This window comes from Canis lupus, chromosome 9, assembly GCF_003254725.2.
Source record: "Canis lupus dingo isolate Sandy chromosome 9, ASM325472v2, whole genome shotgun sequence".
NCBI classification, from domain to species: domain Eukaryota; kingdom Metazoa; phylum Chordata; class Mammalia; order Carnivora; family Canidae; genus Canis; species Canis lupus.
The window spans coordinates 44,239,068-44,261,617 of NC_064251.1; the positions used below are offsets into that span (position 1 = coordinate 44,239,068).

The 22,550-nt window shown below is 52.1% G+C and overlaps 1 protein-coding gene and 1 long non-coding RNA gene across 5 annotated transcripts; both read right to left on the reverse strand.

Moving 5' to 3' along the window:
• Nucleotides 1–6,418: 6,418 nt before the first annotated feature.
• FLOT2 (flotillin 2) lies at nt 6,419–22,473 on the reverse strand. 4 transcript variants are annotated; one of them, XM_025476355.3, is made up of 11 exons: nt 22,289–22,473; nt 16,858–16,939; nt 11,325–11,415; nt 10,209–10,332; nt 9,488–9,606; nt 9,265–9,378; nt 9,044–9,163; nt 8,746–8,960; nt 8,156–8,339; nt 7,721–7,870; nt 6,419–7,642 (listed from the first exon to the last, which is right to left on the reverse strand). In XM_025476355.3, the coding sequence occupies exons 1-11, from the start codon at nt 22,335–22,337 to the stop codon at nt 7,604–7,606; spliced, it is 1,287 nt and encodes a 428-aa protein (XP_025332140.1). In that variant the 5' UTR covers nt 22,338–22,473; the 3' UTR covers nt 6,419–7,603. The 4 variants fall into 4 exon arrangements, with proteins under 4 accessions (XP_025332140.1, XP_025332141.1, XP_048970765.1 ...); XM_025476356.3 differs by lacking the exon at nt 11,325–11,415 and adding an exon at nt 13,578–13,668 and having other exon boundaries at nt 22,289–22,447; XM_049114808.1 differs by lacking the exon at nt 22,289–22,473 and adding an exon at nt 13,578–13,668 and having other exon boundaries at nt 16,858–16,875.
• On the reverse strand, nt 17,770–22,191 carry LOC125755833 (uncharacterized). Its single transcript, XR_007413218.1, has 2 exons — nt 19,125–22,191; nt 17,770–18,007 (listed from the first exon to the last, which is right to left on the reverse strand). It is a non-coding gene; the product is annotated as an uncharacterized LOC125755833 (long non-coding RNA).
• Nucleotides 22,474–22,550: the final 77 nt, after the last annotated feature.

Consider the following 22,550-nt stretch of genomic DNA (forward strand, 5'->3'; position numbering starts at 1 on the left):
TAAAAAAAAAGAAAAAAAAACAGAAAATAACAAGTGTTGGCAATGATGTGGAGAAATTGGAACTCATACACTATTGGTGGGAATATAAAGTGGTACAACTGTTGTGGAAAAGAGTGTAGTTCCTCAAAAAATTAAAAATAGAATTATTGTATGACCCAAAAGAATTGAAAGAAAGATCTTGAGATATTCATATACTCATGTTCATAGCAGCATTATTCACAATAGCCAAAACATGGAAGCAAGCCAAGTGTCTATCAACAGACAAATGGGTAAACAAAATGTTGTGTATACATACAATGGAATGTTAGCCTTAAAACAGAGGGAAATTCTGACATATACTACAACATGGATGAACCTTGAGGGCATTTGCAAAATGAAAGAAGCCAGACACAAAAAGACAAATACTGTATGATTCCACTTATATGAAATACCTAGAGAAGTCAAATTCTCAAGTTCATAGAGACAGGAAGTAGATTGGTGGTTGCCAGGAACTGTCACAGGGAGGGATGGGAAGTTTTTGTTTTATGGGTACAGAGTTTCAGGTTTTTTTCTTTCTATAAGAATTTTTATATTTTTATTTTATTTTATTTCTTTAAGATTTTATTTATTTGTTCATGAGACACACAGAGAGGGAGGCAGAGACACAGGTAGAGACACACAGGAGGCAGATGCTTAATTGCTAAACCACCCAGGCGTCCCTATATATTTATTACAAAGAAAGAGAGAGAAAGAGAGTGAGAGAGGAGATCCCTGGGTAGCTCAGCACTTTGGTGTCTGCCTTTGGCCCAGGGCTTTCGTGATCCTAGAGTCCCGGGATCAAGTCCTACATCAGGCTTCATGCATGGAGCCTGATTCTCTTCTGTCTGTGTCTCTGCCTCTCTGTCTCTCTCTCATGAAAAAATAAAATCTTAGAGAGAGAGAGAGAGAGAGAAAGAGATGGAGTGAGGGGAGGGGCAAAGGGAGAGGGAAAGACCCAAGCAAAGTCTCCACGTGGGCCTGGACTTCACAACCATGTGATCATGACCTGAGCCAAAATCAAGAGTCAGACATCTGACCAACTGAGCCACTCAAGCACCCCCAGAGTTTCAGTTTTACAAAAAGAAAACAATTTTAGGGACGCCTGGGTAGCTCAGCAGTTGAGCATTTGCCTTTGGCCCACGGCGTGATCCCGGAATCCCTGGATCGTGTCCCACATTGAGCTCCCTGCATGGAGCCTGCTTCTACCTGTGCCTGTGTCTCTGCCTCTCTGTGTGTCTCTTATGAATAAATAAAATAAAATAAAATAAAATAAAATAAAATAAAATAAAATAAAATAAAAATTCTGGAGATGTTGGTAGTGATGGTTGCATAGTAATGTAAATGTACTTAATACCATGGAACTGCATGCTTAAAATGGTCAAGAAGGTAAATTCCCTGCATGGAGCCTGCTTCTCCCTCTGCCTGTGTCTCTGCCTCTCTCTCGCTCTATCTGTGTCTCTCATGAATGAATAAATAAATAAATAAATAAATAATAAAAATTTTTAAAAAAGGTAAATTTTAAAATGTTAGGTAAATTTTACCATAATTAAAAAGAAAAATTGGGACATCTGGGTGGCTCTGCGGTTTAGTGCCTGTCTTCCGCCCAGGGCATGATCCTGGAGTCTCTGGATCAAGTCCCGCATTCAGGCTCCCTGCATGGAGCTTGCTTCTCCCTCTGCCTATGTCTCTGCCCCCTGCCCCCCTTCTCTCTGTGTGTCTCTCATGAATAAATAAATAAAATCTTAAAAATAAATAAAGTTATATAAATGGAATCAGATACTATGTAACATTTTTGAATTAGTTGTTTTAGACCAGCATAATTCCCTGGAAATTAATGTCTTTTGATAAGCAGATTTTTTTTGTTGTTGTTAATTAAACATTTTTTTTGCCTGGGTATTTATTTCATTTTTCAATGTGAAATTTTAAAAAGATTTATTTAATCATGAGTGACACAGAGAGAGACTCTAACTAGGCAGAGGGAGAAGCAGGCTCCTCACAGGGAGCCCAATGTGGCACTCGATTCCAGATCCTGGGATCATGCTCTGAGCTGAAGGCAGATGCTCAACTGCTGAGCCACCCAGGCACCCCTGTTTATTTAGTTTTTTAAAATGAACTGTACTCCCAACATGGGGTTCGAATTTACAATCCTGGGATCAAGACTCACATGCTCCACTGACTGAGCCAGTCAGCCACCTGGTTAAACAGATATGCTTTTTTTTTTTTTAAGATTTTATTTATTTATTCATGAGAATACACAGAGAGGAGAGAGAGAGAGGCAGACACAGGCAGAGGGAGAAGCAGGCTACATGCAGGGCGCCCAACGCGGGACTTGATCCCGGGACTCCAAGATCGTGCCCTGGACTGAAGGTGGTGCCAAACTGCTGAGCCACTGGGGCTGCCCTAAACAGATATTCTTAATTTTAATGTTCCAATTTATCAATCTTTTTATAGTTTTTGTTTTTCTTTTATATTTACTGATTTTTGTATTGGTTTAAAAAGTGCTTGCTTACCCTAAAGTCATAGGGATATTGTTATTTTCTACATGTTTATTATTTTACATTTTTTTCATTTTTAGTATGTGTGCTGCCGAAACGAGCACATTTTTTCATTTTTAAAAAAGATTTTATTTATTCGTGAGAGACACAGAGAGAGAGGCAGAGACACAGGCAGAGGGAGAAGCAGGCTCCATGCAGGGAGCCCAATAAGGGACTGGATCCCGGGACTCCAGGATCAGGCCCTGGGCTGAAGGCAGACCTGTAAATATGGAGAACAAACTGGGTGGTTGCAAGAGGGGAGAGGCTGGGGAGATGGGCAAAATGGGTGAATGGGGAGAGGGAGATGCAGGCTTCCAGTTATAAAATGAATAAATCATGGGGATAAAAGGCACAGCATAGAGGAATATAGTCAGCGGTATTGTAATAGAGTTGTATGGTGACAGATGGCAGCTACACTTGTGAGCACTGCATAATGTGTATCAAATTGTAGAATTGCTATGTTGTACCTCAAATGTTATGCTGTGTGTCAACTATACTTCAACGAAAAAAAAAAAAGATACACAGAATAACAAATATTGTGAAGTGTAAAAAAGAAAGGGAAAAGAAGTGAAAAAATCTCTTGGATTTTGATTGGGATTGTATTTAACCTATAGACCAACTTGGGAGAATTGATAATCATTGCAATGCTAAGTCTTCAAAAAAAATTTTTTTAAAGATTTTATTTATTTATTCATGATAGACACAGAGAGAGAGAGCAAGAGAGCCAGAGGCACAGGCAGAGGGAGAAGCAGGCTCCATGCAGGGAGCCACCCAGGTGTCCCTCAAAGCGATATTCATATGGGGTTGTCTATTACTGATTTGTAGGAGCTCTTTTTATATTAGAATGCAAATCCTTTTTTAGTTATAGGTGAGTATTTTTTCTGACTGTGCTTGCCTCTTCATTTTCTGAGTTTTTTTTTTTAAGATTTTATTTATTCATGAGAGACAGAAAGAGGCAGAGACACAGGCAGAGGGAGAAGCAGTCTCCATGCAGGGAGCCGGGTGTGGGACCCAATCCCTGGACCCTAGGATCATTCCTTGGGCCAAAGGGAGGCACTCAACCGCTGAGCCACTCAGGCGTCCTTCTGAGGTTTCTTCACATGAATAGACTTAACTTTGATGGTTTGATTTATCAAGTTTTCTTTTATGGTTACTGCTCTGTTTTGTCCTAAGAAATCTAGCCTTTGTGAGGCTCATAGAAACATTCCCCTTTTATTCTATAAGTTTTGCAATCTGAATTTTAACATTAGGTCTGTGATCCATCTTTTTTTTAAATTTTTTAAATTATTTATTTATTTATGATAGTCACACACACAGAGAGAGAGAGGCAGAGACATAGGCAGAGGGAGAAGCAGGCTCCATGCACCAGGAGCCCGACCTGGGATTCGATTCCCGGTCTCCAGGATCACGCCCTGGGCCAAAGGCAGGCTCCAAACCGCTGCGCCAACCAGGGATCCCCTGTGATCCATCTTGAACTCGTTTTTGTATATACAGTGAAGTAGAGGTTGTTATTGAATTTTTCCCCCACACAGACACACTTTTTCCAGCACTTTTTTTTATTTTTATTTTTTAAATTTATTTATGATAGTCACACACGGAGAGAGAGAGAGGCAGAGACACAGGCAGAGGGAGAAGCAGGCTCCATGCACCGGGAGCCCGACGTGGGATTCGATCCTGGGTCTCCAGGATCGCGCCCCGGGCCAAAGGCAGGCGCCAAACCACTGCGCCACCCAGGGATCCCCAGCACTTTTTTAAAAAAAGATTTTGTTTATTTATTCATAGAGACACAGGAAGAGAGAGAGAGAGAGAGAGAGAGAGAGAGAGAGAGAGAGAGAGAAGCAGAGACACAGAGGGAGAAGCAGGCTCCATGCAGAAAGCCTGACGTGGGACTCGATCCCAGGTCACCAGGATCACACCCCAGGCTGTAGGCGGCGCTAAACCACTGCGCCACGGGGCTGCCCTCCAGCACCATTTTTGGAAAGGATTTTCCTTTCTTTTTTGTATTGTCTCAGGCCTTGAATGATACTTTTTAGATGTGTCAGATCACATCATCCTTCTTTGTTCTTTTAAAGGATTTTATTGGGGGCAGTCCAGGATCCCTGTGTGGATTCTGCTTCTTCCTCTGCCTATGTCTCTGCCTCTCTGTGTTTCTCATGAATAAATAAATAAAATCTTAAAAAGATTTTATTATTTATTTATTTGACACAGGGAAAGAGAGGGGAGGGGAGAACACAGCAGGGAGGGGGGCAGGCAGGAGAGGGAGAAGCAGACTCCCCGAGCAGGGAGCTGGATGTGGGGTTCAATCCCAGGACCCTAGGATCATGGCCTGACCTGAAGGCAGATGCTTAACCCACTGAGCCACCCAGGCACCCCCATGTCATTCTTCTTCTTCTTTTTTTTTTAGATTTTATTTATTCATAGAGAGAGAGAGAGAATGAGAGGCAGAGACACAGGCAGAGGGAGAAGCAGGCTCTATGCAGGGAGCCTGACGTGGGACTCGATCCAGGGTCTCCAGGATCAGCCCTGGGCTGCAGGCGGTGCTAAACCACTGCACCACCGGGGCTGCCCACCCCCATGTCATTCTTCTTTCAAAAGACTTCTGTAGGGATTCCTGGGTGGCTCAGTGGTTTAGTGCCTGCCTTCGGTCCAGGGCATGATCCTGGAGTCCTGGGACCAAGTCCCGCATTGGGCTCCCTGCATGGAGCCTGCTTCTCCCTCTGCCTGTGTCTCTGCCTGCCTGGCTCTCTCTCTCTCAAAAAAAAAAAAAAAAAAAAAAAAAAAGCCTTCTGTAGTTTCTTACCGCAGAGTCAAGGCCAAAATATAACCCACTAAGGTTCCACATGATCTGCAAACAGGTTTCCTTTTTTTTCTTTTTTTTTTTTTGCAAACAGGTTTCCATCCTGACCTCACCCACTACCATTCTCCCTGCTGCTCATTCACTTGCTTCCAGATACACTGTCCTTGCTCGTCTTTGGTCATACCACACACACATTCTATCTCAGAGACTTTGGACATGAAACTCTTCACTCGGCGTATTTCTTTACTTTCATCAGTGCTACCTTCTCAATGAGGCCTTCTTTTGACATGCTAAAATTTCACTTGCCCCCAAACTTGCTGTTCTTTACCTCCATGTGAATGTAAGCTCTAAAAGCTAGGGCTTTGTATGGTTCACTGCAGTCTCCGCACCATCTAGGGCAATGACTGGCACATAGCAGACATTATGTAAGTTTGTAACGAATAAGAATACAAACAAAGCCTGGGACACCTGGGTGGCTCAGCAGTTGAGTGTCTGCCTTTGGCCCAGGGGGTGATCCTGGAGTCCCGGGATGGAGTCCCACATCGGGCTCCCTGCATGGAGCCTGCTTCTCTCTCTGCCTATATCTCTGCCTCTCTCTCTGTGTCACTCATGAATAAATAAATAAAAATCTTTAAAATAAATAAATAAAATCTTAAAAAAAAAAAAGGTTATGAAAGCCCTGAGAGGTGAAGTTACTTGCTCAAGATCACACACGTGATAGCAGTCTGACCTCAGAGTTCATGCTCTTAAGCCTGACAAATGGGCTTCATTACCAAGTGGGGCTGAGGACCGGCAAAGAAGTGTGGTGAATCTGGCAGCTCCCCCATCTTCTGTCTACAAAGGAGCCAGGTCTCCCAAGGCTCTCATCTGGGAGGAACACCTGGGCCAGTGGCCTCCCAGCCCCAGGAGCAGTACTGGGGACACGGCCAGTGTGCTGATGCCCCCCAGTGGCTGTCATGGGGAAGAACAGACAAAGCGTAGCCTTTAGGCTGAATGGGCATATGGGTAAGGGACCCAGTTAGTCCTTGCTTTCTAGTCTCCCCCTTCACAGAAGACACAATACAGGGCATAGGCATAACAGATCTTTATTTTACTAGAAGGGACAGGCAGCGGGGCAGTGCAGCATCCAAGCCCCAGACCCGACATGCAGCATCCACATGCAGGAACAGCTACACAGGCTGGGGCAGAGCCAGAAGTGGGAGACTGGAACCAACTGACACCCACAGCATCCCTGCCAGGATGCTTGGGCCCTGGGCTCTTCTGTCTCCGATAGTGCAAGGAGACAGAGGACTGGACTGCTTCCCCATGGCTGGAACCCTATCACTCTGGTCAGAAGGAAAGATGGCATAAGGGGTATGGAGTCTGGCCAGTCTACAGCACTCAATTCTGTACATGGTTGGCACAGCCCTAACCACTGGAAGGGCCTAGCCCAATGTCCAGGACAGCACAGCCCTAGTAGGAAGAGGGTCTACACACCTTCCAGTCCCCAACAGAGCTAGACCCGGATCCCAGGAAGGCTTAACAGAGTTGGGACCAAGCCCTACTCCACCTAGTAGGGACATGTCCATGAAGGGGACTTCCCTGAGCACAAGCAGGGGCCTCCTAAGGCAGTAGTAAAGTGAGGGAGCTGCTATAGACAGGAGGCCTTGCCCCTGTGCCCCTAGGTGGGGAGAGAGAGGTAAGGTATGAGAGCAGGCCTGGGGCTGGGGAGGGCAGTGGCCAGCTAGGCCTCGGGGGTCGGAATGGGAGAGGCTGGGGACTTCCTGGGGTAGGGCCAGGAAGACCAGGCCAGGAGAGGAGAGGGTGGCCATCCTACCCAGACCCTCTGCACCCATGCCGAGTTTTGGCAAGGGCCACAGGGAGGATGGACGATGCACAGAGCACTTCAAGGCACCAGGATTCTGAGGAGCAGCAGGGCTACTACCCCCCACAGACAGTGATTATAATAAACGACTTCAGCCTAAACTACAGGATGTGTAGGGGGGGAGCAGAGACAGAGACAGATAGATGAAGGAAGAGATGTACAGAGGTGGACACGAGGTGGGGGAGACAGACCTGATGAGTGTGGCAGTGGAAGTGAAGGTGTGGGAAGGAAAAAGAGAAAAGGAGATGGCCAGAGACAAGAGAGAAGGGAAGACAGCCAGAGAGGGCCTGGACACGCAGCACCTCTGGTCCCTACAAAATAAGGCACCAGAGTCAGTAACGCTCCCGTTGTCGCTGTGGTAGTAAAACGGCTGCTGAGGGGTACAGGCCTTCATGCCTGTGCACCGGTGGCCTTCTTGATCAGGGGTATCTGCAAGGAGGGGAGACGTCATGAGGCCTCGGCTCTGGGGCCCGGGATGGCTCCACATGCAGCTAGCTGGGCGCTCACCTTGGATAGGTCCACGCCGGTGAGGGCATGCACAGAGGCAGGCAGCTCCGCCAGTAGTCGGTTTACTTCTGATGTCACCTTGCTATTGTCCCCACTGAGGACCACAATCTCATCGACTTTGGTCAGTGGGGCAGCGATTTTGGCAGCAATCTAGGAGGCAGGGTGGGGTGGGAGGAGAGCATGCTCTGACTCTGTCCATCTGCCCTGTCTGGTATCTTTCCCACCTTCTTCTACCTCATGCAACCCCAACGCAGCTTGGGTGGCTCTTATTTGAAAGCCATGGTCAGGGAGACCCAGTGGGCCAGGTGAGCCTGTGCCTGTTGTAGGGTTCCTGCCCTGATGCTGAGTACTTCTGCATTCAATGCTTCTAGCCAGCCTGTGGCTGTGCTCCTGACAAGGCCCCCTCAGACCCACCCCAGGGCGGGGGGGCCTCACCTGGGGCAGGGCCTCCAGCACCAGTGCCATCTTGGCTGCATCCCCGTATTTCTGGTAGGCCTCAGCCTTGAGCTTCATTCGCTCGGCCTCTGCTTTGCCCATCGCCTCGATGACTGCTGCCTCCGCCTCACCGATTTTGCGGATTTTCTCGGCCTCTGCCTGTGCTAAGAGGACCTGCTTCACCCTGCAGGAATTCAGGCCGAGCAGGATCAGTGCCAAGTGCCAGGGCCCTCTGCCTCAAGCCCTCTGCCCTGATGGGTGTCGGGGTGGGGAACCTAGGAAGGGAACTAGCTACCCTGGCCTTCTGGCTCTGGCCAGGGGGAGGCCACTGGCTACTGGATGAGAAGGGGAGAGGGGGCTAGCCAGGATGCCCACTGAGCCAAGTACCATACCAGGCCCTGGAGCCCCCTTTATCTCATCTAGTCTTCCCAGCACCATTCCCACAGGGGAGGCAGGTCACTTCCAATCCACAGTCAGAAAGCAGGCACAGGGAGAAGTGGCTTCCAAGCTGGGACTGGGAAAGCTGATGGTGTGTGTGGACGACAGGGGAGCTTGACTACTTCCCACCCCGCCACAGCCAGGGTGCTCACTTTTCACCCTCGGCGATCTGCTGGATGCGATGGGCCTCAGCCTCGGCGGGGCGGCGCACCGTGGCAATGAGTTCCTTGTCCGTGCGAAGGATCTCTTGTGCCTCCACTGCGATCTGCTTCTTGCGCTGTACAACCTCGATCTCAATCTCTTCCTGCCGGATCTTCTGCTGCTCCCGGGCCCCTTGCAACTCATAGGCCAGCTGGGCCTCGGCGGTCTGTGGCAGGAGGATGGGTAGGACATTAGAGGCTGGCTGCCAGGCCCCTAATCCCCAACCTGGGATACCTGATGGCGCCTCACCTTGATGTTGACTTCCTCACTGAAAGCTGACTTCTGTAGCTCAAAGGCTCGCTTGGAGTCGGCAATCTTGGTGTCTGCCATGAACTTCACATCCAGCATCTCCTTCTTGCACTCCGCTTCCTGGCAACAACAAGGGCAGGTGCTGAGGGCCCCCCAGGTAACCAAGGCCCTGCTGCCCCTGAGAATCCTGGCCCCAGGGGCAGGAAGGAAAGCTGGTGTACCCTGATGCCTGCATCTCGCTCGGCCTCGGCCACCCCAATGTCGGCATCTCTCTGTACCACAGCGGTCTGCGTCTTGCCCAAGGAGCTCAGGTAGTCCACTTTGTCATACACGTCCTGGGAGGGAAGGGGGAGTCATCCTTGGGAGTTGTAATAGGCACAAAAGTGCCAAGCACCCAGAGGGGCATGTGGGGAAGTGGGCTGCAGCCTTCCCATCACATGTCACCTTAATGGTAAAGCTGAGGATCTCAATGCCCATGCGGCCGACGTCAGGAGCCGCCACCTCCCGCACCAGCTTGGCAAACTGGTCCCGGTCCTGATAAATCTGCTCCACGGTCAGGGTTCCTGGGGACAGAGCAATCACAGGCTGGCTTCCTGGCGGCCCAGCCCACTGGGACAGGGAAGAGGCATGCAAGTAGCGGTCTGAGTGTTTGCACACGTTGTACAGTCTGAGCTGGGTCTTCCTGGGGTTTCTTCTTCACAGCATTTGACACTGAGTCACCTCCTGCAGAGCCCAGGCTGGTTGAGGACAAGTGTCCCAAGCAATCCCAGGTGCCTGATCAGACTGGCAGCCCCTGCTCCCCATACCAATGCCTTCCCCTTCCCTCAGGTCCCTGAAGTTTTTTTTTTTTTTTTAATTTTTATTTATTTGTGATAGTCACAGAGAGAGAGAGAGAGAATGAGGCAGAGACACAGGCAGAGGGAGAAGCAGGCTCCATGCACCGGGAGCCCGACGTGGGATTCGATCCCGGGTCTCCAGGATCGCGCCCTGGGCCAAAGGCAGGCGCCAAACCGCTGCGCCACCCAGGGATCCCAGGTCCCTGAAGTTTTGAAAGAGAGTCTTGGTGGGACTGCCATGCCCTGGGCCCCTCCCTGGCCTGGGTTTGGAGAGCCTGTGAGGTTCCTCAAAGGCAGCAGAGGTGTCTGGAGGCAGGGCGGGGCCTTACCGAGGATGGAGCGCAGGTGCCCCTCCAGGGTCTGCAGGACGACGTTCTTAATGTCCTGCACGTTCTTGCCCAGAAACTGCTCACAGGCCACGGCCAGGAGCTCCTTCTCCGTCATGATCTTCACCTGCCAGTGGTCACAGAGGTGCCTGAACCAGGCTGGAGGGGGGCAGGTGGAGGCCCCAGACCCAGAGGAGTGGAGGATGGTGGCTGTGCCCCTCCCCTCCTTGTTCAGACCGGGAGGCCTAGGGGCCAGGAGGGGTAGTCTGGCTGAGGCCTCTAGTGGGGAGAGCATACAAGGAATTCTTACACTGACACATTTTATCTTCAATGGCAGCCTCAGGCCTAGACATGGCCTTTTTGCTTGGGGCTCATCTCCCCACCCCTCAGCCCACTCACTGTTCCCTCATTAGCCAACTCCCCCCCGTAGGCTCCCCACAGGTAGGAGACCTGCAAGCTGAGAGGCAGAGAGGGTGAAAAGGAGAATGAGCAATAGGGACACAGATATACAGACTAGGGAAGGTCGCCTAGACAGGGCAGGAGACAGGTCCAGGGGGACGTCACTGAGGTGGGGTGTCTTCTGGCCTTTCCTTCCCGAAGTCCTAAACCAACCACTCCCTCACCAGAGGCCTATTAACTCGGTTGCACCTTGCTGCCCTGTGAAGTCTAGGGTGGGAAGCCCCTCACTCAGACCCCGAGCTGGGAATAGAATACTAAGCAACCTCCGAGAGAGCTCCTCTGCCTCGTGTGGCCTTGCCCTCTGGTCCCCACCCTTTTAGACCCCGTACCCAGAGAATAGGGAAGGCCTGGATTCTGGGACATGGCCCTTCCAACACCTGCAAAGAATAGGGTGGGGTTAGTGAGACAGGAGCCCTCAGCACTGGTTCTGTCCCTCGTGGGCCCGCTGAGGAGAGAAGGGGTATCTGTTAGTCCTGCTGAGTAGCCAAGGGGCCAAGTGAGCACGTTCCAGTGGTGATGACCCTCTCTTGGAAGGGGGCTGGGGGCGGGGGCATTGGAGAGAGACTGCCCCTGGCTGCTGTCCTCTCCTCCTCCCCCCACACCCCAGCACAAGGACGAGGCAGCTCAACGGACATGCGCGGGGCTGCTGAGTTACTATACCTGGGCGACACCCGTCACAGTTAAAGCTACCCCCTCGGCCGTCTCTACGTCCTCGCAGCGGGGCTGCAACGTCATAATCTCTAGGGAAATCCTGCCAAGAAATGCAAAACAGGGGCATGGGTCTGGGGGCCCAGGGTCTGGGGTGTGGGGAGAGTCCAATATCTCACTGCTCCAGCTGGGACAGGCCAGGGATCCTGCTGCAGAGGGTGGGGAGGATGCTTTGAGGGTCTGTAGTCAGAGGAGTATGTGAAAAGATGGGTGGGAAGGCAGAGCAGTGTGGGTACAATGTGCTACCCATGGCACACATGTCTTTGCTCAGATCAGCCTGGCTTGCAGCACGGGGAAAGTAGAGAAGTGGTAGTGGGAGGTCTGGGTCAGTGGGTAGGGTCCAGGTGTAGCTGTGTGTGTGGGGGTGTGGGGGAGTGGATGTGTGTGTGTCCTGGGAATGACATGTAAGTGCTGGTACTCCAGGCTGTGCTGTGCAGGTTGTCCACAGGTGCCATGTGAACATCCCTCAGGGGCCTTCACCTGTTCACCAGGTCTGCTCAGTACCCCAAGATGCCCTGGGAGGCTGCCCAGAAACCTCTGCCTACTAGCTAGGTATGCTAGGAGTATGCTAGACCAAGATGCTGGACCAAGATGGAGGTGATCCTGTGTCGGCCCCCTGCCAGGGAAGTCCTGCTCAGTCCCTTCACCTGGCATCAGGTTTGACCTGAAGCCTATCCTCTGGGGTTGGGCCCAGGTGGCTCAAGTAGGGAATGAGGGCTGAGGTCACACTAGGGCTTCCTGGCCCAGACAGTCTCAAGGGTCCACATCACCTAGCTTAAAAGGGATGTGGGCATTTGCAGTTGTTCCAACTAGGTAGCAGTTTGGAGAGGGAGTGGGGTTGCTTTAGCTAGAGGTGGAGGGAGGCCGGGACCCTACCCGTTCCCTGCAAGGTGCTCTGAGCTGCTCAGGCCTCTGTGCTGAAGCCTGCCCACCTGAGGCTACAAGGAGTGGATGAGGTGGGGACGGTTCCCTTCCTGAGTGGAGCCAGCAAGATAGGTGAGGAAGAGAGAGGTGGTCTAGGGTTTTGCCTGAGAAGCCTGAAGGGCAATTTCATACAAGTGAAGGGAATGGGTAAGATGATGGTTAGGGCTCTTCCAGTCTGAGGACACAGAATGAAGGCTCTGAGGGGGCAGGGGCTTTCTGATGTTCACTGCAGCATCCACAGTGCCAGGAATGGGAAGGAGCTCAAGAGAGAGCTGATGAGTGAAGCAATGAAGGTGAATGCCTGCACAGCACAAGGAGAGTGCTGGGAGGCACCAAACACCCCAGCTCGGGAGAGGGTTTCACTGGCTACAGCTACATGGCAACGAAGAATGAGACATCAACGGTCACTAGCCTTTCCAAGTGAGACTGGATTCACGATAAAGCTTGGGTTTCTCTGGCACTTCTTCTTTTTGGTAGGTGCTATGCCCAGTGTACAGCCTAACACTGGGGTTGAACTTAGGACCCCGAGATCAAGAGCTGAGCTGAGATCAAGAGTCAGACACTCAGCTGACTGAATCACCCAGGTGCCCCTCTGCAGCACTTCTTTTCCAAAAATCCCAGAGTCCTCATCTTTCTTTACCTGCCTTTCCCATATACCTACAAAGCACAGAGAGGACAGGATTCCCAATTTTACACATAAGGAAACTAAAACTAATGATAAGAGATTTCCTCAAAGGCTTTTGCACAAAAATTAGGGGCAGGGAAAAGCCAGGACTCATTTTGCTAAGGCCTGTCAAGGAGATCAGAGGAGGCCAAGGTGCTAGTAGAACAGAATTTTTCAGGGGACCTGTCTCTGGCCTTGTGAGGAGGAGTGCTAGGGCTTGACATGTCAGCACGGACAGGTCGGGCTGGCAAGAGAGCTCCACAGTGCCTGGAGTGGCTGGACTGAACCCTCTGTACCCAGACAGCCTAGTTCTGGCACATAGGGCACTGTGTCTCCTGCCTCAACTTACCCTTTGGCATCCAAGGACACCCACTGGCAGACTTGGGCAGAGCTTCCAGAATCCCTTGCTCTTTCCCCACTAGCAGCCCCAGTGGGTGAGGGCAAGGGAGCTGGGGATCTATAGGGGTCCATCCTGGTACCCAGAGCAGCACAGCTGGGAGCAGAGGGGAGGGAGGCACACTCTCAGGAGGAGAGTCCATCCAGTTCCTGCCTGCCAGGCCCCGCAGGGCAGGAAGAGAGAAGGTTAGACACAGAGGAGGAAGCAGGTGGGTTATTACCTGTGCAACCCCTGTTACGAATAGCGGGACCCCCTCCGACGTCTCAATATTCTCACAGCGACACAGGATGGTCATAACCTCCAGAGACAGTCTGAGGAGCAGCCAGGGGGAGGGAGAGGTAGGGACAGGAGGGGTAGGAGGGGACACAGCAAACACACACAGTGGTTACCAGACAAGCAATGATGCCTGATGCCTGGGGGCAGGGGAGGCTGCTCTTCGTACTCTAGCCTTCTCCTGCCAGCTCGGCCTAGGACTGTAGGGGGACATAGGAAACCCCCTTGCTGGCCTCTGAATATCTTCCCTAGCCCCCATACCCGCCTGAGAGGAGCTGCTGGGCTGGGGGAAAAGCCTGCTGATGCCCTGGGCCTATGACCTGAGATGGGAAGGCCTGTGAGCTGGGTGCCCAGGTGGCCCACCACCTCACTTTCCCAGGACAGTTCTGGCACAGTCTGGGAGACTCAGCCTCAGCTCTACCTTCTAAACACAGGCAAACCTGTGTTTCCAGAAATTGGGCAGGAAATGCCATGCTGGGGATTAATGAGCCACGGCAAATACTTAATCCTGCTTGGGTCTGTGCTATATATCACTAAGAAGGCAATTTTGGTCCAGGAAAGCCCCCCACCCCCCCCAAAAAAAAAAACCAAAAAACCAAAAAAACAACAACAAACGCTGGGATTTTCTGATTTGGAGGGCTAAGTGTCAAGGGAGGCTGAAGGAGGAAGTGTGTCCCTGCCAGGATATTCACAGGGACAACTGGGAGGTGATGGAATAATTCACTTTGGAATTTCCGAAGCTGGGCATAGGCAGAGGAGAATTATGGCAAAAAAAGCAAAGGGCCTTGTGCAGCTGCTCAGCCCACCCCAGCCGACCCTCCCTAGTGCAGCACATGTGTGTGAGTGGTGCGGGATGTGTGTGTGCAGGGTGGCTGGGCAGAAGCTAGGCTGTGTGCAGTGTGGGACGTTTCCTGAGACCAGAGGAAGGGAGGGCAGTGGCTGAGGACAAAGGAGCAGAGGCAGGTGGACCAGGGGATGGGAGCAGTAGGCCATGAGGAGCCCTGCCCTTACCTGTCAGAGGGGCTCTGGCCATGCAGACATGCAAAGGCTGCCTTCAATCAAGCCCCTAATACTAGCACTCTTGGGTTGAGAGGACTCTATGCCTGGCTCAGACAGGAACCCACCAAGCTCTCTTCTGGGGAAGGAGGCGAGAGGGAGAGAGGAGAGAGGGAGGGAAGGAAGGAGGGAAGACAGGAGGCTGCAGCTCAGATGCCAGAGGTGGAGGATTCACTCAGGTAAGGGAGAGAGCTGCCACGTGAGGGCCTCAGGATGGTACAGGACATGGCAGCAAAGTGCAGCAAGAGGGACTTCATTGAGCCTGGAGAGGAATGGCTGACAGCGGAGGTGGGGCACATGGAGGGTGGCTGCGGAAAGGGAGGCTTGGAATTCAGGCTGGATTAAAAGCCTCTACTTTGGGATCCCTGGGTGGCTCAGTGGTTTAGCGCCGCCTGTAGCCCAGGGGCTGATCCAGGAGTCCCAGGATTGAGTCCCATATGGGGCTCCCTGCAGGGAGCCTGCTTCTCCCTCTGCCTGTGTCTCTGCCCCTCTCTCTGTCTCTCATGAATAGATAAATAAAATTAAAAAAACAAAAAAAAAAACAAAAAACCCTCTACTTTGACTGGAGAGGCTCCTGCCGGCCTAGGGAAATATAAGCCCCAGCTTGTAGAGATGTCCTTCATATAGGCCAGGGGTCGGGGAAGGGGCTTCCCTCAGAAACAGGGCCCACGAAGGGCAAGATCTACAGGCTCAGACTCCCCAGCAAGTGGGACCAGAGGGAGAATGCTAAGCCTGGGTTTGTGAGACCAGTTTCCTAGGATGAGGTCCCAAGCCCTCCACTCCTTACTTGCAAACCTGCTGTCAGAGAAGCTCGGCCCCGTCTTGGAGCTCTGTCTGCTTCCTGCAGCAAGAAGCAAGAGGGGGTGCCAAGAAGGTAGAAAAAGGGCTGCAGGGATCTTGCCCTAGTGGTGGAGGCCTATGCAGGACAAGTGTCTGGCTTAGCTGCAAACCCTCAGGCCCAGCTGTGTGTCAAGATATTTGGACAAGATACTCTGTGATCACAGGACTGCATGTCCTGTGGGTGGGGTGGCAGTGCCTCTGGAAAGGGCACCCCATGGCTTCTAACATGGCCAACTGGTATACTCAAGAGGGCCTAGCAACCTCCTGAGAGGAAGTTGTGACCAGTATTGGTTACTCTCTGACACTTTTGGCCTTGGGCCCTAACAGTCCCACAGGATCCCTCTATTCAGGTAGAGCAAAGTGAGGAAAGAGAAGAGGGGGTGACTGCGATATCAGTGAGGTTAAAAAGTGGACCTCCTTCCCATGCCCCTGACCCTAGCTGACACCCTTGGCTTCCCTGGGGTCCCAAGCACTGGCAGCTCAGTGCAGGCCACAGGGCTTTTCCCCACTGCTTCCCTTTGGGGTGACCACCACTTCCCCTCTCACAGCTTTCCAGTTCGGCTACCCCTGTTGCCTGGGTCCTGGCCTGGAAGGATCTGGGCCTAGTCAGGAAGGGGGTGATGGTGGAAGAGTGGCTGGCATGCTTCATCTCCTCTTTGGTGAGCAGTGAGGGAGGCAGGAGAGGCCCGGGCCAAGTCTGGGCCTGCTGGGGGTGCTGAGGGTCCTAGGGGAGCTCCCAGGAGAGCCCGCTGAAATGTCCCTTCCCCTGGCGAATCCTTCCAGACTGACTGCAGAGGTCCCGATCCATTTTGTCTGACCCAGCACCCATTCCTTAGCTCCCCTCCCCCTGTCTGTAAGCGGCCACTGCCATGGAGCCATAGAGCTGCTTCAGACCGTGGATCCATTCTCTGCTCTTCAGCCATTGCCTGCATTGTCCGGGCTTGCGCAGGCAAGGGCGGGTGTGGGTGGGTAGATCTCTGCAGCCTCTGTGGGTCTCCACAGGGAGGATAATCCAGGCAGGTTTCGTGAATAACCGAGCGAGACTTAGGGAATGAGGATTCTGCGTGGGCATGACCTCGAATTCTCTGGGACACAAGTGATGTCTCCAGTGGAAAAAAGCATCCCTACTAAGGGGATGGTGCCCAAATGGGCCCCGTGGACCCCTGTGCCACCCATCTCACCTGCTTTTTAGGAGGCCCCACCCCCCAGGATGGAATGTGGCAAGTGGTGGATGCTCCAGCTGACTGTGGGGTGAAGAGGGGGAAGCCTGGAAATCCTTTTCTCCCTTGCCCACTTGGACACCAGGTTCCCGGGGGGCCCTGAGCCCTTACCTCTGAGTGTCGGAGATACACCACCAGGCCCAGGCCCAACCGCCAAACACGTACTGTTTATAGTCAGAGCCACAACAGCCCCCTGGAGAGCAAAACAAACCACTGCTGGTCAGTCAGTTCTTGGGTTTGTCTGCCCTGCATCCCTCCAACAGCAATTTTGGCTCTACCCGCTCTGACACTTGACAACTCCCATTGAATGGGTGCTGAGCTTGCACAGAAATGAGAGAGCTCTTAAGCCCTGGGAATCTAGTTCGGTGGATGGGTAATTTACATAAAAAGGAGGACATCCTAGAAAAAAAAAAAAAGGAGGACATCCAATGAATGGTTCTGAATGTGCTTTCAGAGAACAGAAGAAGTCAGTGGGCAGGAGTGAGCAGGAAAAACTTTCAACTTTCATTCAACCATTCATTTAGCAAACAAGCAGAATAGGTTTCTGTGCTAGGGATTCAGAAATGAAGCTACAGTTCCCATCTTGAAGTATGTAGGAAAATTTCCTGAGATAACCATACTACTGTATGATTTCCCTCTTATCAGGGCATGTGCAGGCAGAAAGGGAACACAGGGGGATGAAGGGATGAGGGGCATTGGGAAGCTGATGGGAGGCAGGAATCTTGGAGCCAAGATGGGATCCTTGCTCATGCCCAGCAGACACATCTCAGGAAGGCTGGTTCTCTATTCCCAGGGCTTCAGGGTGACTTTGTACCCCTGGGCAGGAGAGTGAATGGAGAAGACAAGGCCTCAAAAAAAGGCCAGCCTGTGGTACCCACAGAAGAAGTAGAGACAAAGGGAGAAGGTTTCAAAAGGAAGTGGTGCCTGAAAACTATAAACTTAACAGAATGTTGCATCTGGCCCCAACTGTAGAAATGTCCGGCATACTGTCTATGCAGAAATGAGAAAAACCAATTCCTGAAATTCTTTTTCTTTTTTTAAAGATTTTTTTATTTATTCATTTGAGAGAAAGAGAGAGCACATAAGCAGGGGAAGGGGTAGAGGAGAGGGAGCAGCAGACTCCCCCGCTGAGGCGGAGCAGGAGCCCCATGTGGGGTTCAATTCCAGGACCTGGAGATCATGACCAGAGCTGTAGGCAGACACTTAACCATCTGAGCCACCCAGGCGCCTCCAATTCTTGAAATTCTTGTTGTGAACTGTCCTGCAAATGCCAAAATTATTCATCAAGTTCAAGAAAAGTTTAATAAAAGCTAGAGGGGCAGTTTCTTTGCAGTGCAAAAAAAAAAAAAAATGCACAGGAAATAGATGATTCAAAGGAAATGTGATTTGGGAAAAAGCCAATGGGTGTTGTCATTTTCTGTATTCACAAACTTGAGTTTTCAGGAAAGCTTTAGAGTGTGTGCCCCCAAAAGCCGAGGGTTAGGGGTAGTTTCATGTAGTTGGGTCACAGTGTCTCTGAGGACCCACAGCAGAGAGGGCAGATCATAGGGTGTTTCAGGTATCAGGTCAAGAAGCTGTGTGTGTGTGTGCATGTGTGTGTGTGTGGTGTGTGTGTGATGGGGGAATCACACAGAGACTGAAGCTGGGGAGCAACAAAATTATATCTACATTTTAGAAACACAACTTTGCACAAGGAAGATGGGGGTGGGGAGGTCTAGGAGATTAGGCAGGAGCCTTTTGCAGTGACCTAGGCAAGGCATGATGGCTGATGTCAGAGAGTAACTTCCAGAGAGATCTTGTCCAAGAGAATTTTCTGTGAGGGGGGAAATGTCCTATAGATGCATTGTGTAATATGGCAGCCACTAGCCACATGTGCTTAGCTTACTAAGACTTGAAATTTGGCTGGTGTGACTGAAGAACCGATTTTATAATTTAATTACTTTAAATTTAAGTGGCTAGTGGCTACCATATCAGTGCAGCTCTGGAGTCCAGGTCTGAGTGGGTGGTGAAGCCAACAAGGGAAAGAGAGACAACAGAGAGAATGGGGCTGGGGTATTTGGGTGGCTCAGCTGGTTTAAGTGTCTGCTTTCGGCTCGGGTCACAGTCTCGGGGTCCTGGGACTGAGCCCCGTGTCGGGCTCCTTGCTCAGTGGGGAGTCTGCTTCTCCCTCTCCCTCTGCTGTTCCCCCTGCTCCCGTGCTCCCTGTCTCTCAAATAAATAAATAAAATTAAAAAACAAAACAACAACAACAAAAAACCCTAGAGAAAACAGGGAACAGAGAGGAGCTCTGCACAGGTGGAGGTGAAAGAATGGGCCCCGGGAGTGCAGGGCCTCTGGCAGCGTAGCTGGTATCAGAGAAGGCTCACTCAGCTGCCCACCTGGTCCCCGGGGCCTGCCGCTGTACCCAGTCACAAGGAGCCCCTCCAGAAGTCCAGGAGCAAAGAGCAGCCCTGCGGTATGAGTAGGGGTGGGAAGAGGAGATCAGTCCAGTTCTCAGTGGTGGAAATACTGGCCCACAGGGCTGTAGGCTCAAGGGAAGCTATTGCAGGCTGCTCTGCCCTGGGGAGTGGGGTAAGGAGGCCTCCAGGGGCAAGCAGTCAATCTGAAACCTAAGCCATCCTGGGATCCACAGAAACTGAAAGGGTCACTCTGGCCTGGTGAAGACTGGGGCCTAGCAGCCTCCGGCCAGCTCCAGGGAACTTCTCCATGTGCTAGGGACAGGGGAAGTAGTGGTGGGAAGGGAAGTGAGTGGGGAAGGGGGTGACCACCCTTTATCTTTAACTTAGTCTTTGACCTTGGGAGGAGGCTGTCACCGCTTAAGCTGGGATTTGGCCAAGGACACATGGCCAGGTTCCCAGGGGTAGCAACAACAGGAAGCTGGGTTGGCCAGCCTGCCCCACCCCCAGCAGCCGCCTCCCCTGGAAGGCATCTTTTCCCAATTTCTGGTCATGCTGTCTGAGCACCACTCCCCAAAGAGAACACTTAGGTGCCCCTTCCTTGACCTCCCTTGTTCTCACTCTTTTTAGACCCGGAAGTTTCTCCTAATTTTATCTCACCTTTTCTAACCCAGCTTACTTTCCTTTGCCCTGTCTTCACCCACGCTGAAGAATCATACAACATCCCACGATAACCTCTGCCCCACTCTCAGCCCCTCCAGATCCAGCATGGGCTCTTTTCCTCCTCAGAAATACTGCCCTCCTTCCTGCCTCTCTTTTACCTTCTCACTCCTCCAGACAACCATACAAGGGGGATTCAGCCTTTTTTGAGCCACAATCCCCTTTAGTAGTCCAGCAATGCTGGAATGTTCATAAAGGCATAAAATATATAAGAAATGGATTATCTTGAAAGTTGCCAAAGTATCAAAATAACCAAATGCATGATACGTAATACATGATAATATGTATGATACAGTAAAACATTAAATAATAAGATCTAGTGGTAGATTTAATAACTAGCTTAACTTCAAAATCCCGATGAGCATGAATGATTTTGAAGGTACAATGCAAAAACTGTGGTGTGGTAGGAAAATACCTACTGATACTATCACGGGTTGTGGATGACATTTACAATATGAAGAAATGCTAAATTTCGATTAAGGTCGGTGACAATAAAAATGCACGTCTCTCCCTATCCAAATGCACAGACCTCTAAACTCTACCCCCAAACCCCAGGTTAAGAACCTCTGACCCTATTGTAGAGATGAGAGAAAAGTGTACAGTGTTTGGATTCCCCTTTTAAATTCCTGACAGTAGAAACTGAGAAAAAAGGTTTTATATTACAGAGTGAAGGAGGGAGGTACGACAACCTGAAAATTTTCCAGCCTTTTCAGGTGGAGAAGATGACCAGAGATGTATCTATCAGCATCCTTCCCAAATTCGGCCTCCAGACTTTGGATGAGGCTTAAGCAGCCAGGTGGGGGCGGGGCTGGGAGTGACTGCTCTGCTCTGCTGGGACTTCGTGTAGGAGAGAGCTGCATCCTTGCTGGATCATCTCAAATCCCCAGGTACTGTTATGCTGGGCACTATCCTCCCCTCTTCTCTCCCATTCTTCCTTGACTCCACCCTCAATTCTCAGCACAGCCTCTTCTCCCCACCTCTAAAACACCTTTGAAGCTAGCACTGCACTGGCCTCTGGCCAGAAAACCAGGTTTCCAGCAAGTGGAAGGTACAGAGTAGCCCACATCAGGTGTTGCTCTCACTCCTCAGTCTCAAAGCTCTCCACAAGGACAGGACTGGAGCCTTCGTCTCCTCAGCCCAGGGTCTGGGCTTCCAGAGAGAAATTCCACAAGAGAAACAAAGAGCGGTGCAGATTCAGGTTCAAAAAGTCCTCTTTAGGACTGCGGCCTGGGAGATGGGTGCAAGTCTGGTGTCAGTGTTCTCTGACTGGGGGTGGGGGGGGTGGGGAGTGTCTCCCTCCTAACCCCAAGGCCACTTCTGGTCTTATCTGCTCCGGTCTTATCTATCTTATCAGGGTCCTGGTCAGGAAGAGTGGAGATTTCCAGTTGTGGGGGACAGACTGATTTTGAGGTGCAAACTGAGCCAGAGGCCATGTTCTGGGGTAAAAGTTCCCAACAGATTTGTCACACCTCCCCAAGGCACAGCTACAAACCCTGGTCTAGTCCACCCCCCCCCCACCCCACCCCCCGCTTCTGCGGCCAACCCTAAGAACTGGTACACAGGCTGGAAATTGGCAATGGTGGGAAGACCTGAAGGATTCCTGCAGCTCTGGGGCTCTAAGCTGTCAGGAAACAACGCCCCTCCCCGGCACCTGTGAGCTAGGTGTTGCACACGCTGGTGGCTTCAAAGGCTTCAGCCACCTTTCAAGGTACCAAATACACAATTTAAAAAGCAGCCTGCAGGCAAAGATATCTCTCCCTTTCCCAATTCGGCAGTCCTCCGCAAGCCCCCGCGGAAGCTCCGAGAAATTCTGGAGCCTGTAGCATTTTGCAATCGGCGACACAGCCCAGAGCCCAATTTCTCAACCTGTAGAGGCCGCACCCGCATCTCCGGGGCGGGCAGTGCCAGGAAACCCCAGCAAGCCCCAACCTGCTCAGAATTAACGGGAGCCCAAGGATCCCGGTCCCGGGGCCCCGCCCCAGGCAGGCACCTACCCTCCAAACTGCGAGACCCAACCCGAGGCCCGGGCGCTGGAATCCAGCCAGGCCGCTGTGTTCTGGGAACCACGGCCGCCCCCAGTTCAGGACCCCCAGGCCACGGTGGAGTAGAGGAGAGGAGACGGTGCCCAGGGAGGGGGCAGAGAAAGGAGGGAATAAACACAAGCACACACGCAGGGGGAGGGGGCGTCCCGAGGGCGCGGCAGGCGTGAGAATGGGGGCTCCCCCTGCAAGGTTCTCAGGCCCAGCGCCCGCGCCCCGCTCCCCGCACTGCCCCCCGCGCCCTCCCCTGGCCTAGCCCGCCCCGGCTTGCCCCGCAGCCCCGCCCCCGCCCCGAGCCCCCTCCTCGACCACGGAGGGCGCAGCGCGCGCACCCCAACACCGCCCGGCGCCGGCGCGCGGGCCCCACCTCCCTCGCCGCGCTCTCACCTGAGACCACCAGCGCCTCGTTGGGCCCCACCGTGTGGCAATTGCCCATGGCGCCGGCGGGGCAGAGGGCCCGCGGGGACCGCAGGGACCTGACGGCGCCGAGCGCACTGGCGGCCGCGCCCAGCCTATCCCGCCACCCCCGCGGCCGCCCGCCCGCGCCCCTCCGCGGTCGCAGCCCCGCCGGAAGTGTGGCGGCGGAGGGCGGGGCCGGCGGCGAGAGCGGCGGCAGCGAGCGCGAGGCGAGGCGGTCAACACGCTTTAT

Coding starts and splice junctions, on each gene's coding strand:
- FLOT2 (XM_025476355.3), bottom strand. CDS start 22,337: ATGGGCAATTGCCACACGGTGGGGCCCAACGAGGCGCTGGTGGTCTCA. Junction 11,416..16,857: donor TGTATCTCCGACACTCAGAG/GTAAGGGCTCAG, acceptor ATTTCTTGGCAG/GATTTCCCTAGAGATTATGA. Junction 8,961..9,043: donor GTGAGGAAGTCAACATCAAG/GTGAGGCGCCAT, acceptor CTCCTGCCACAG/ACCGCCGAGGCCCAGCTGGC.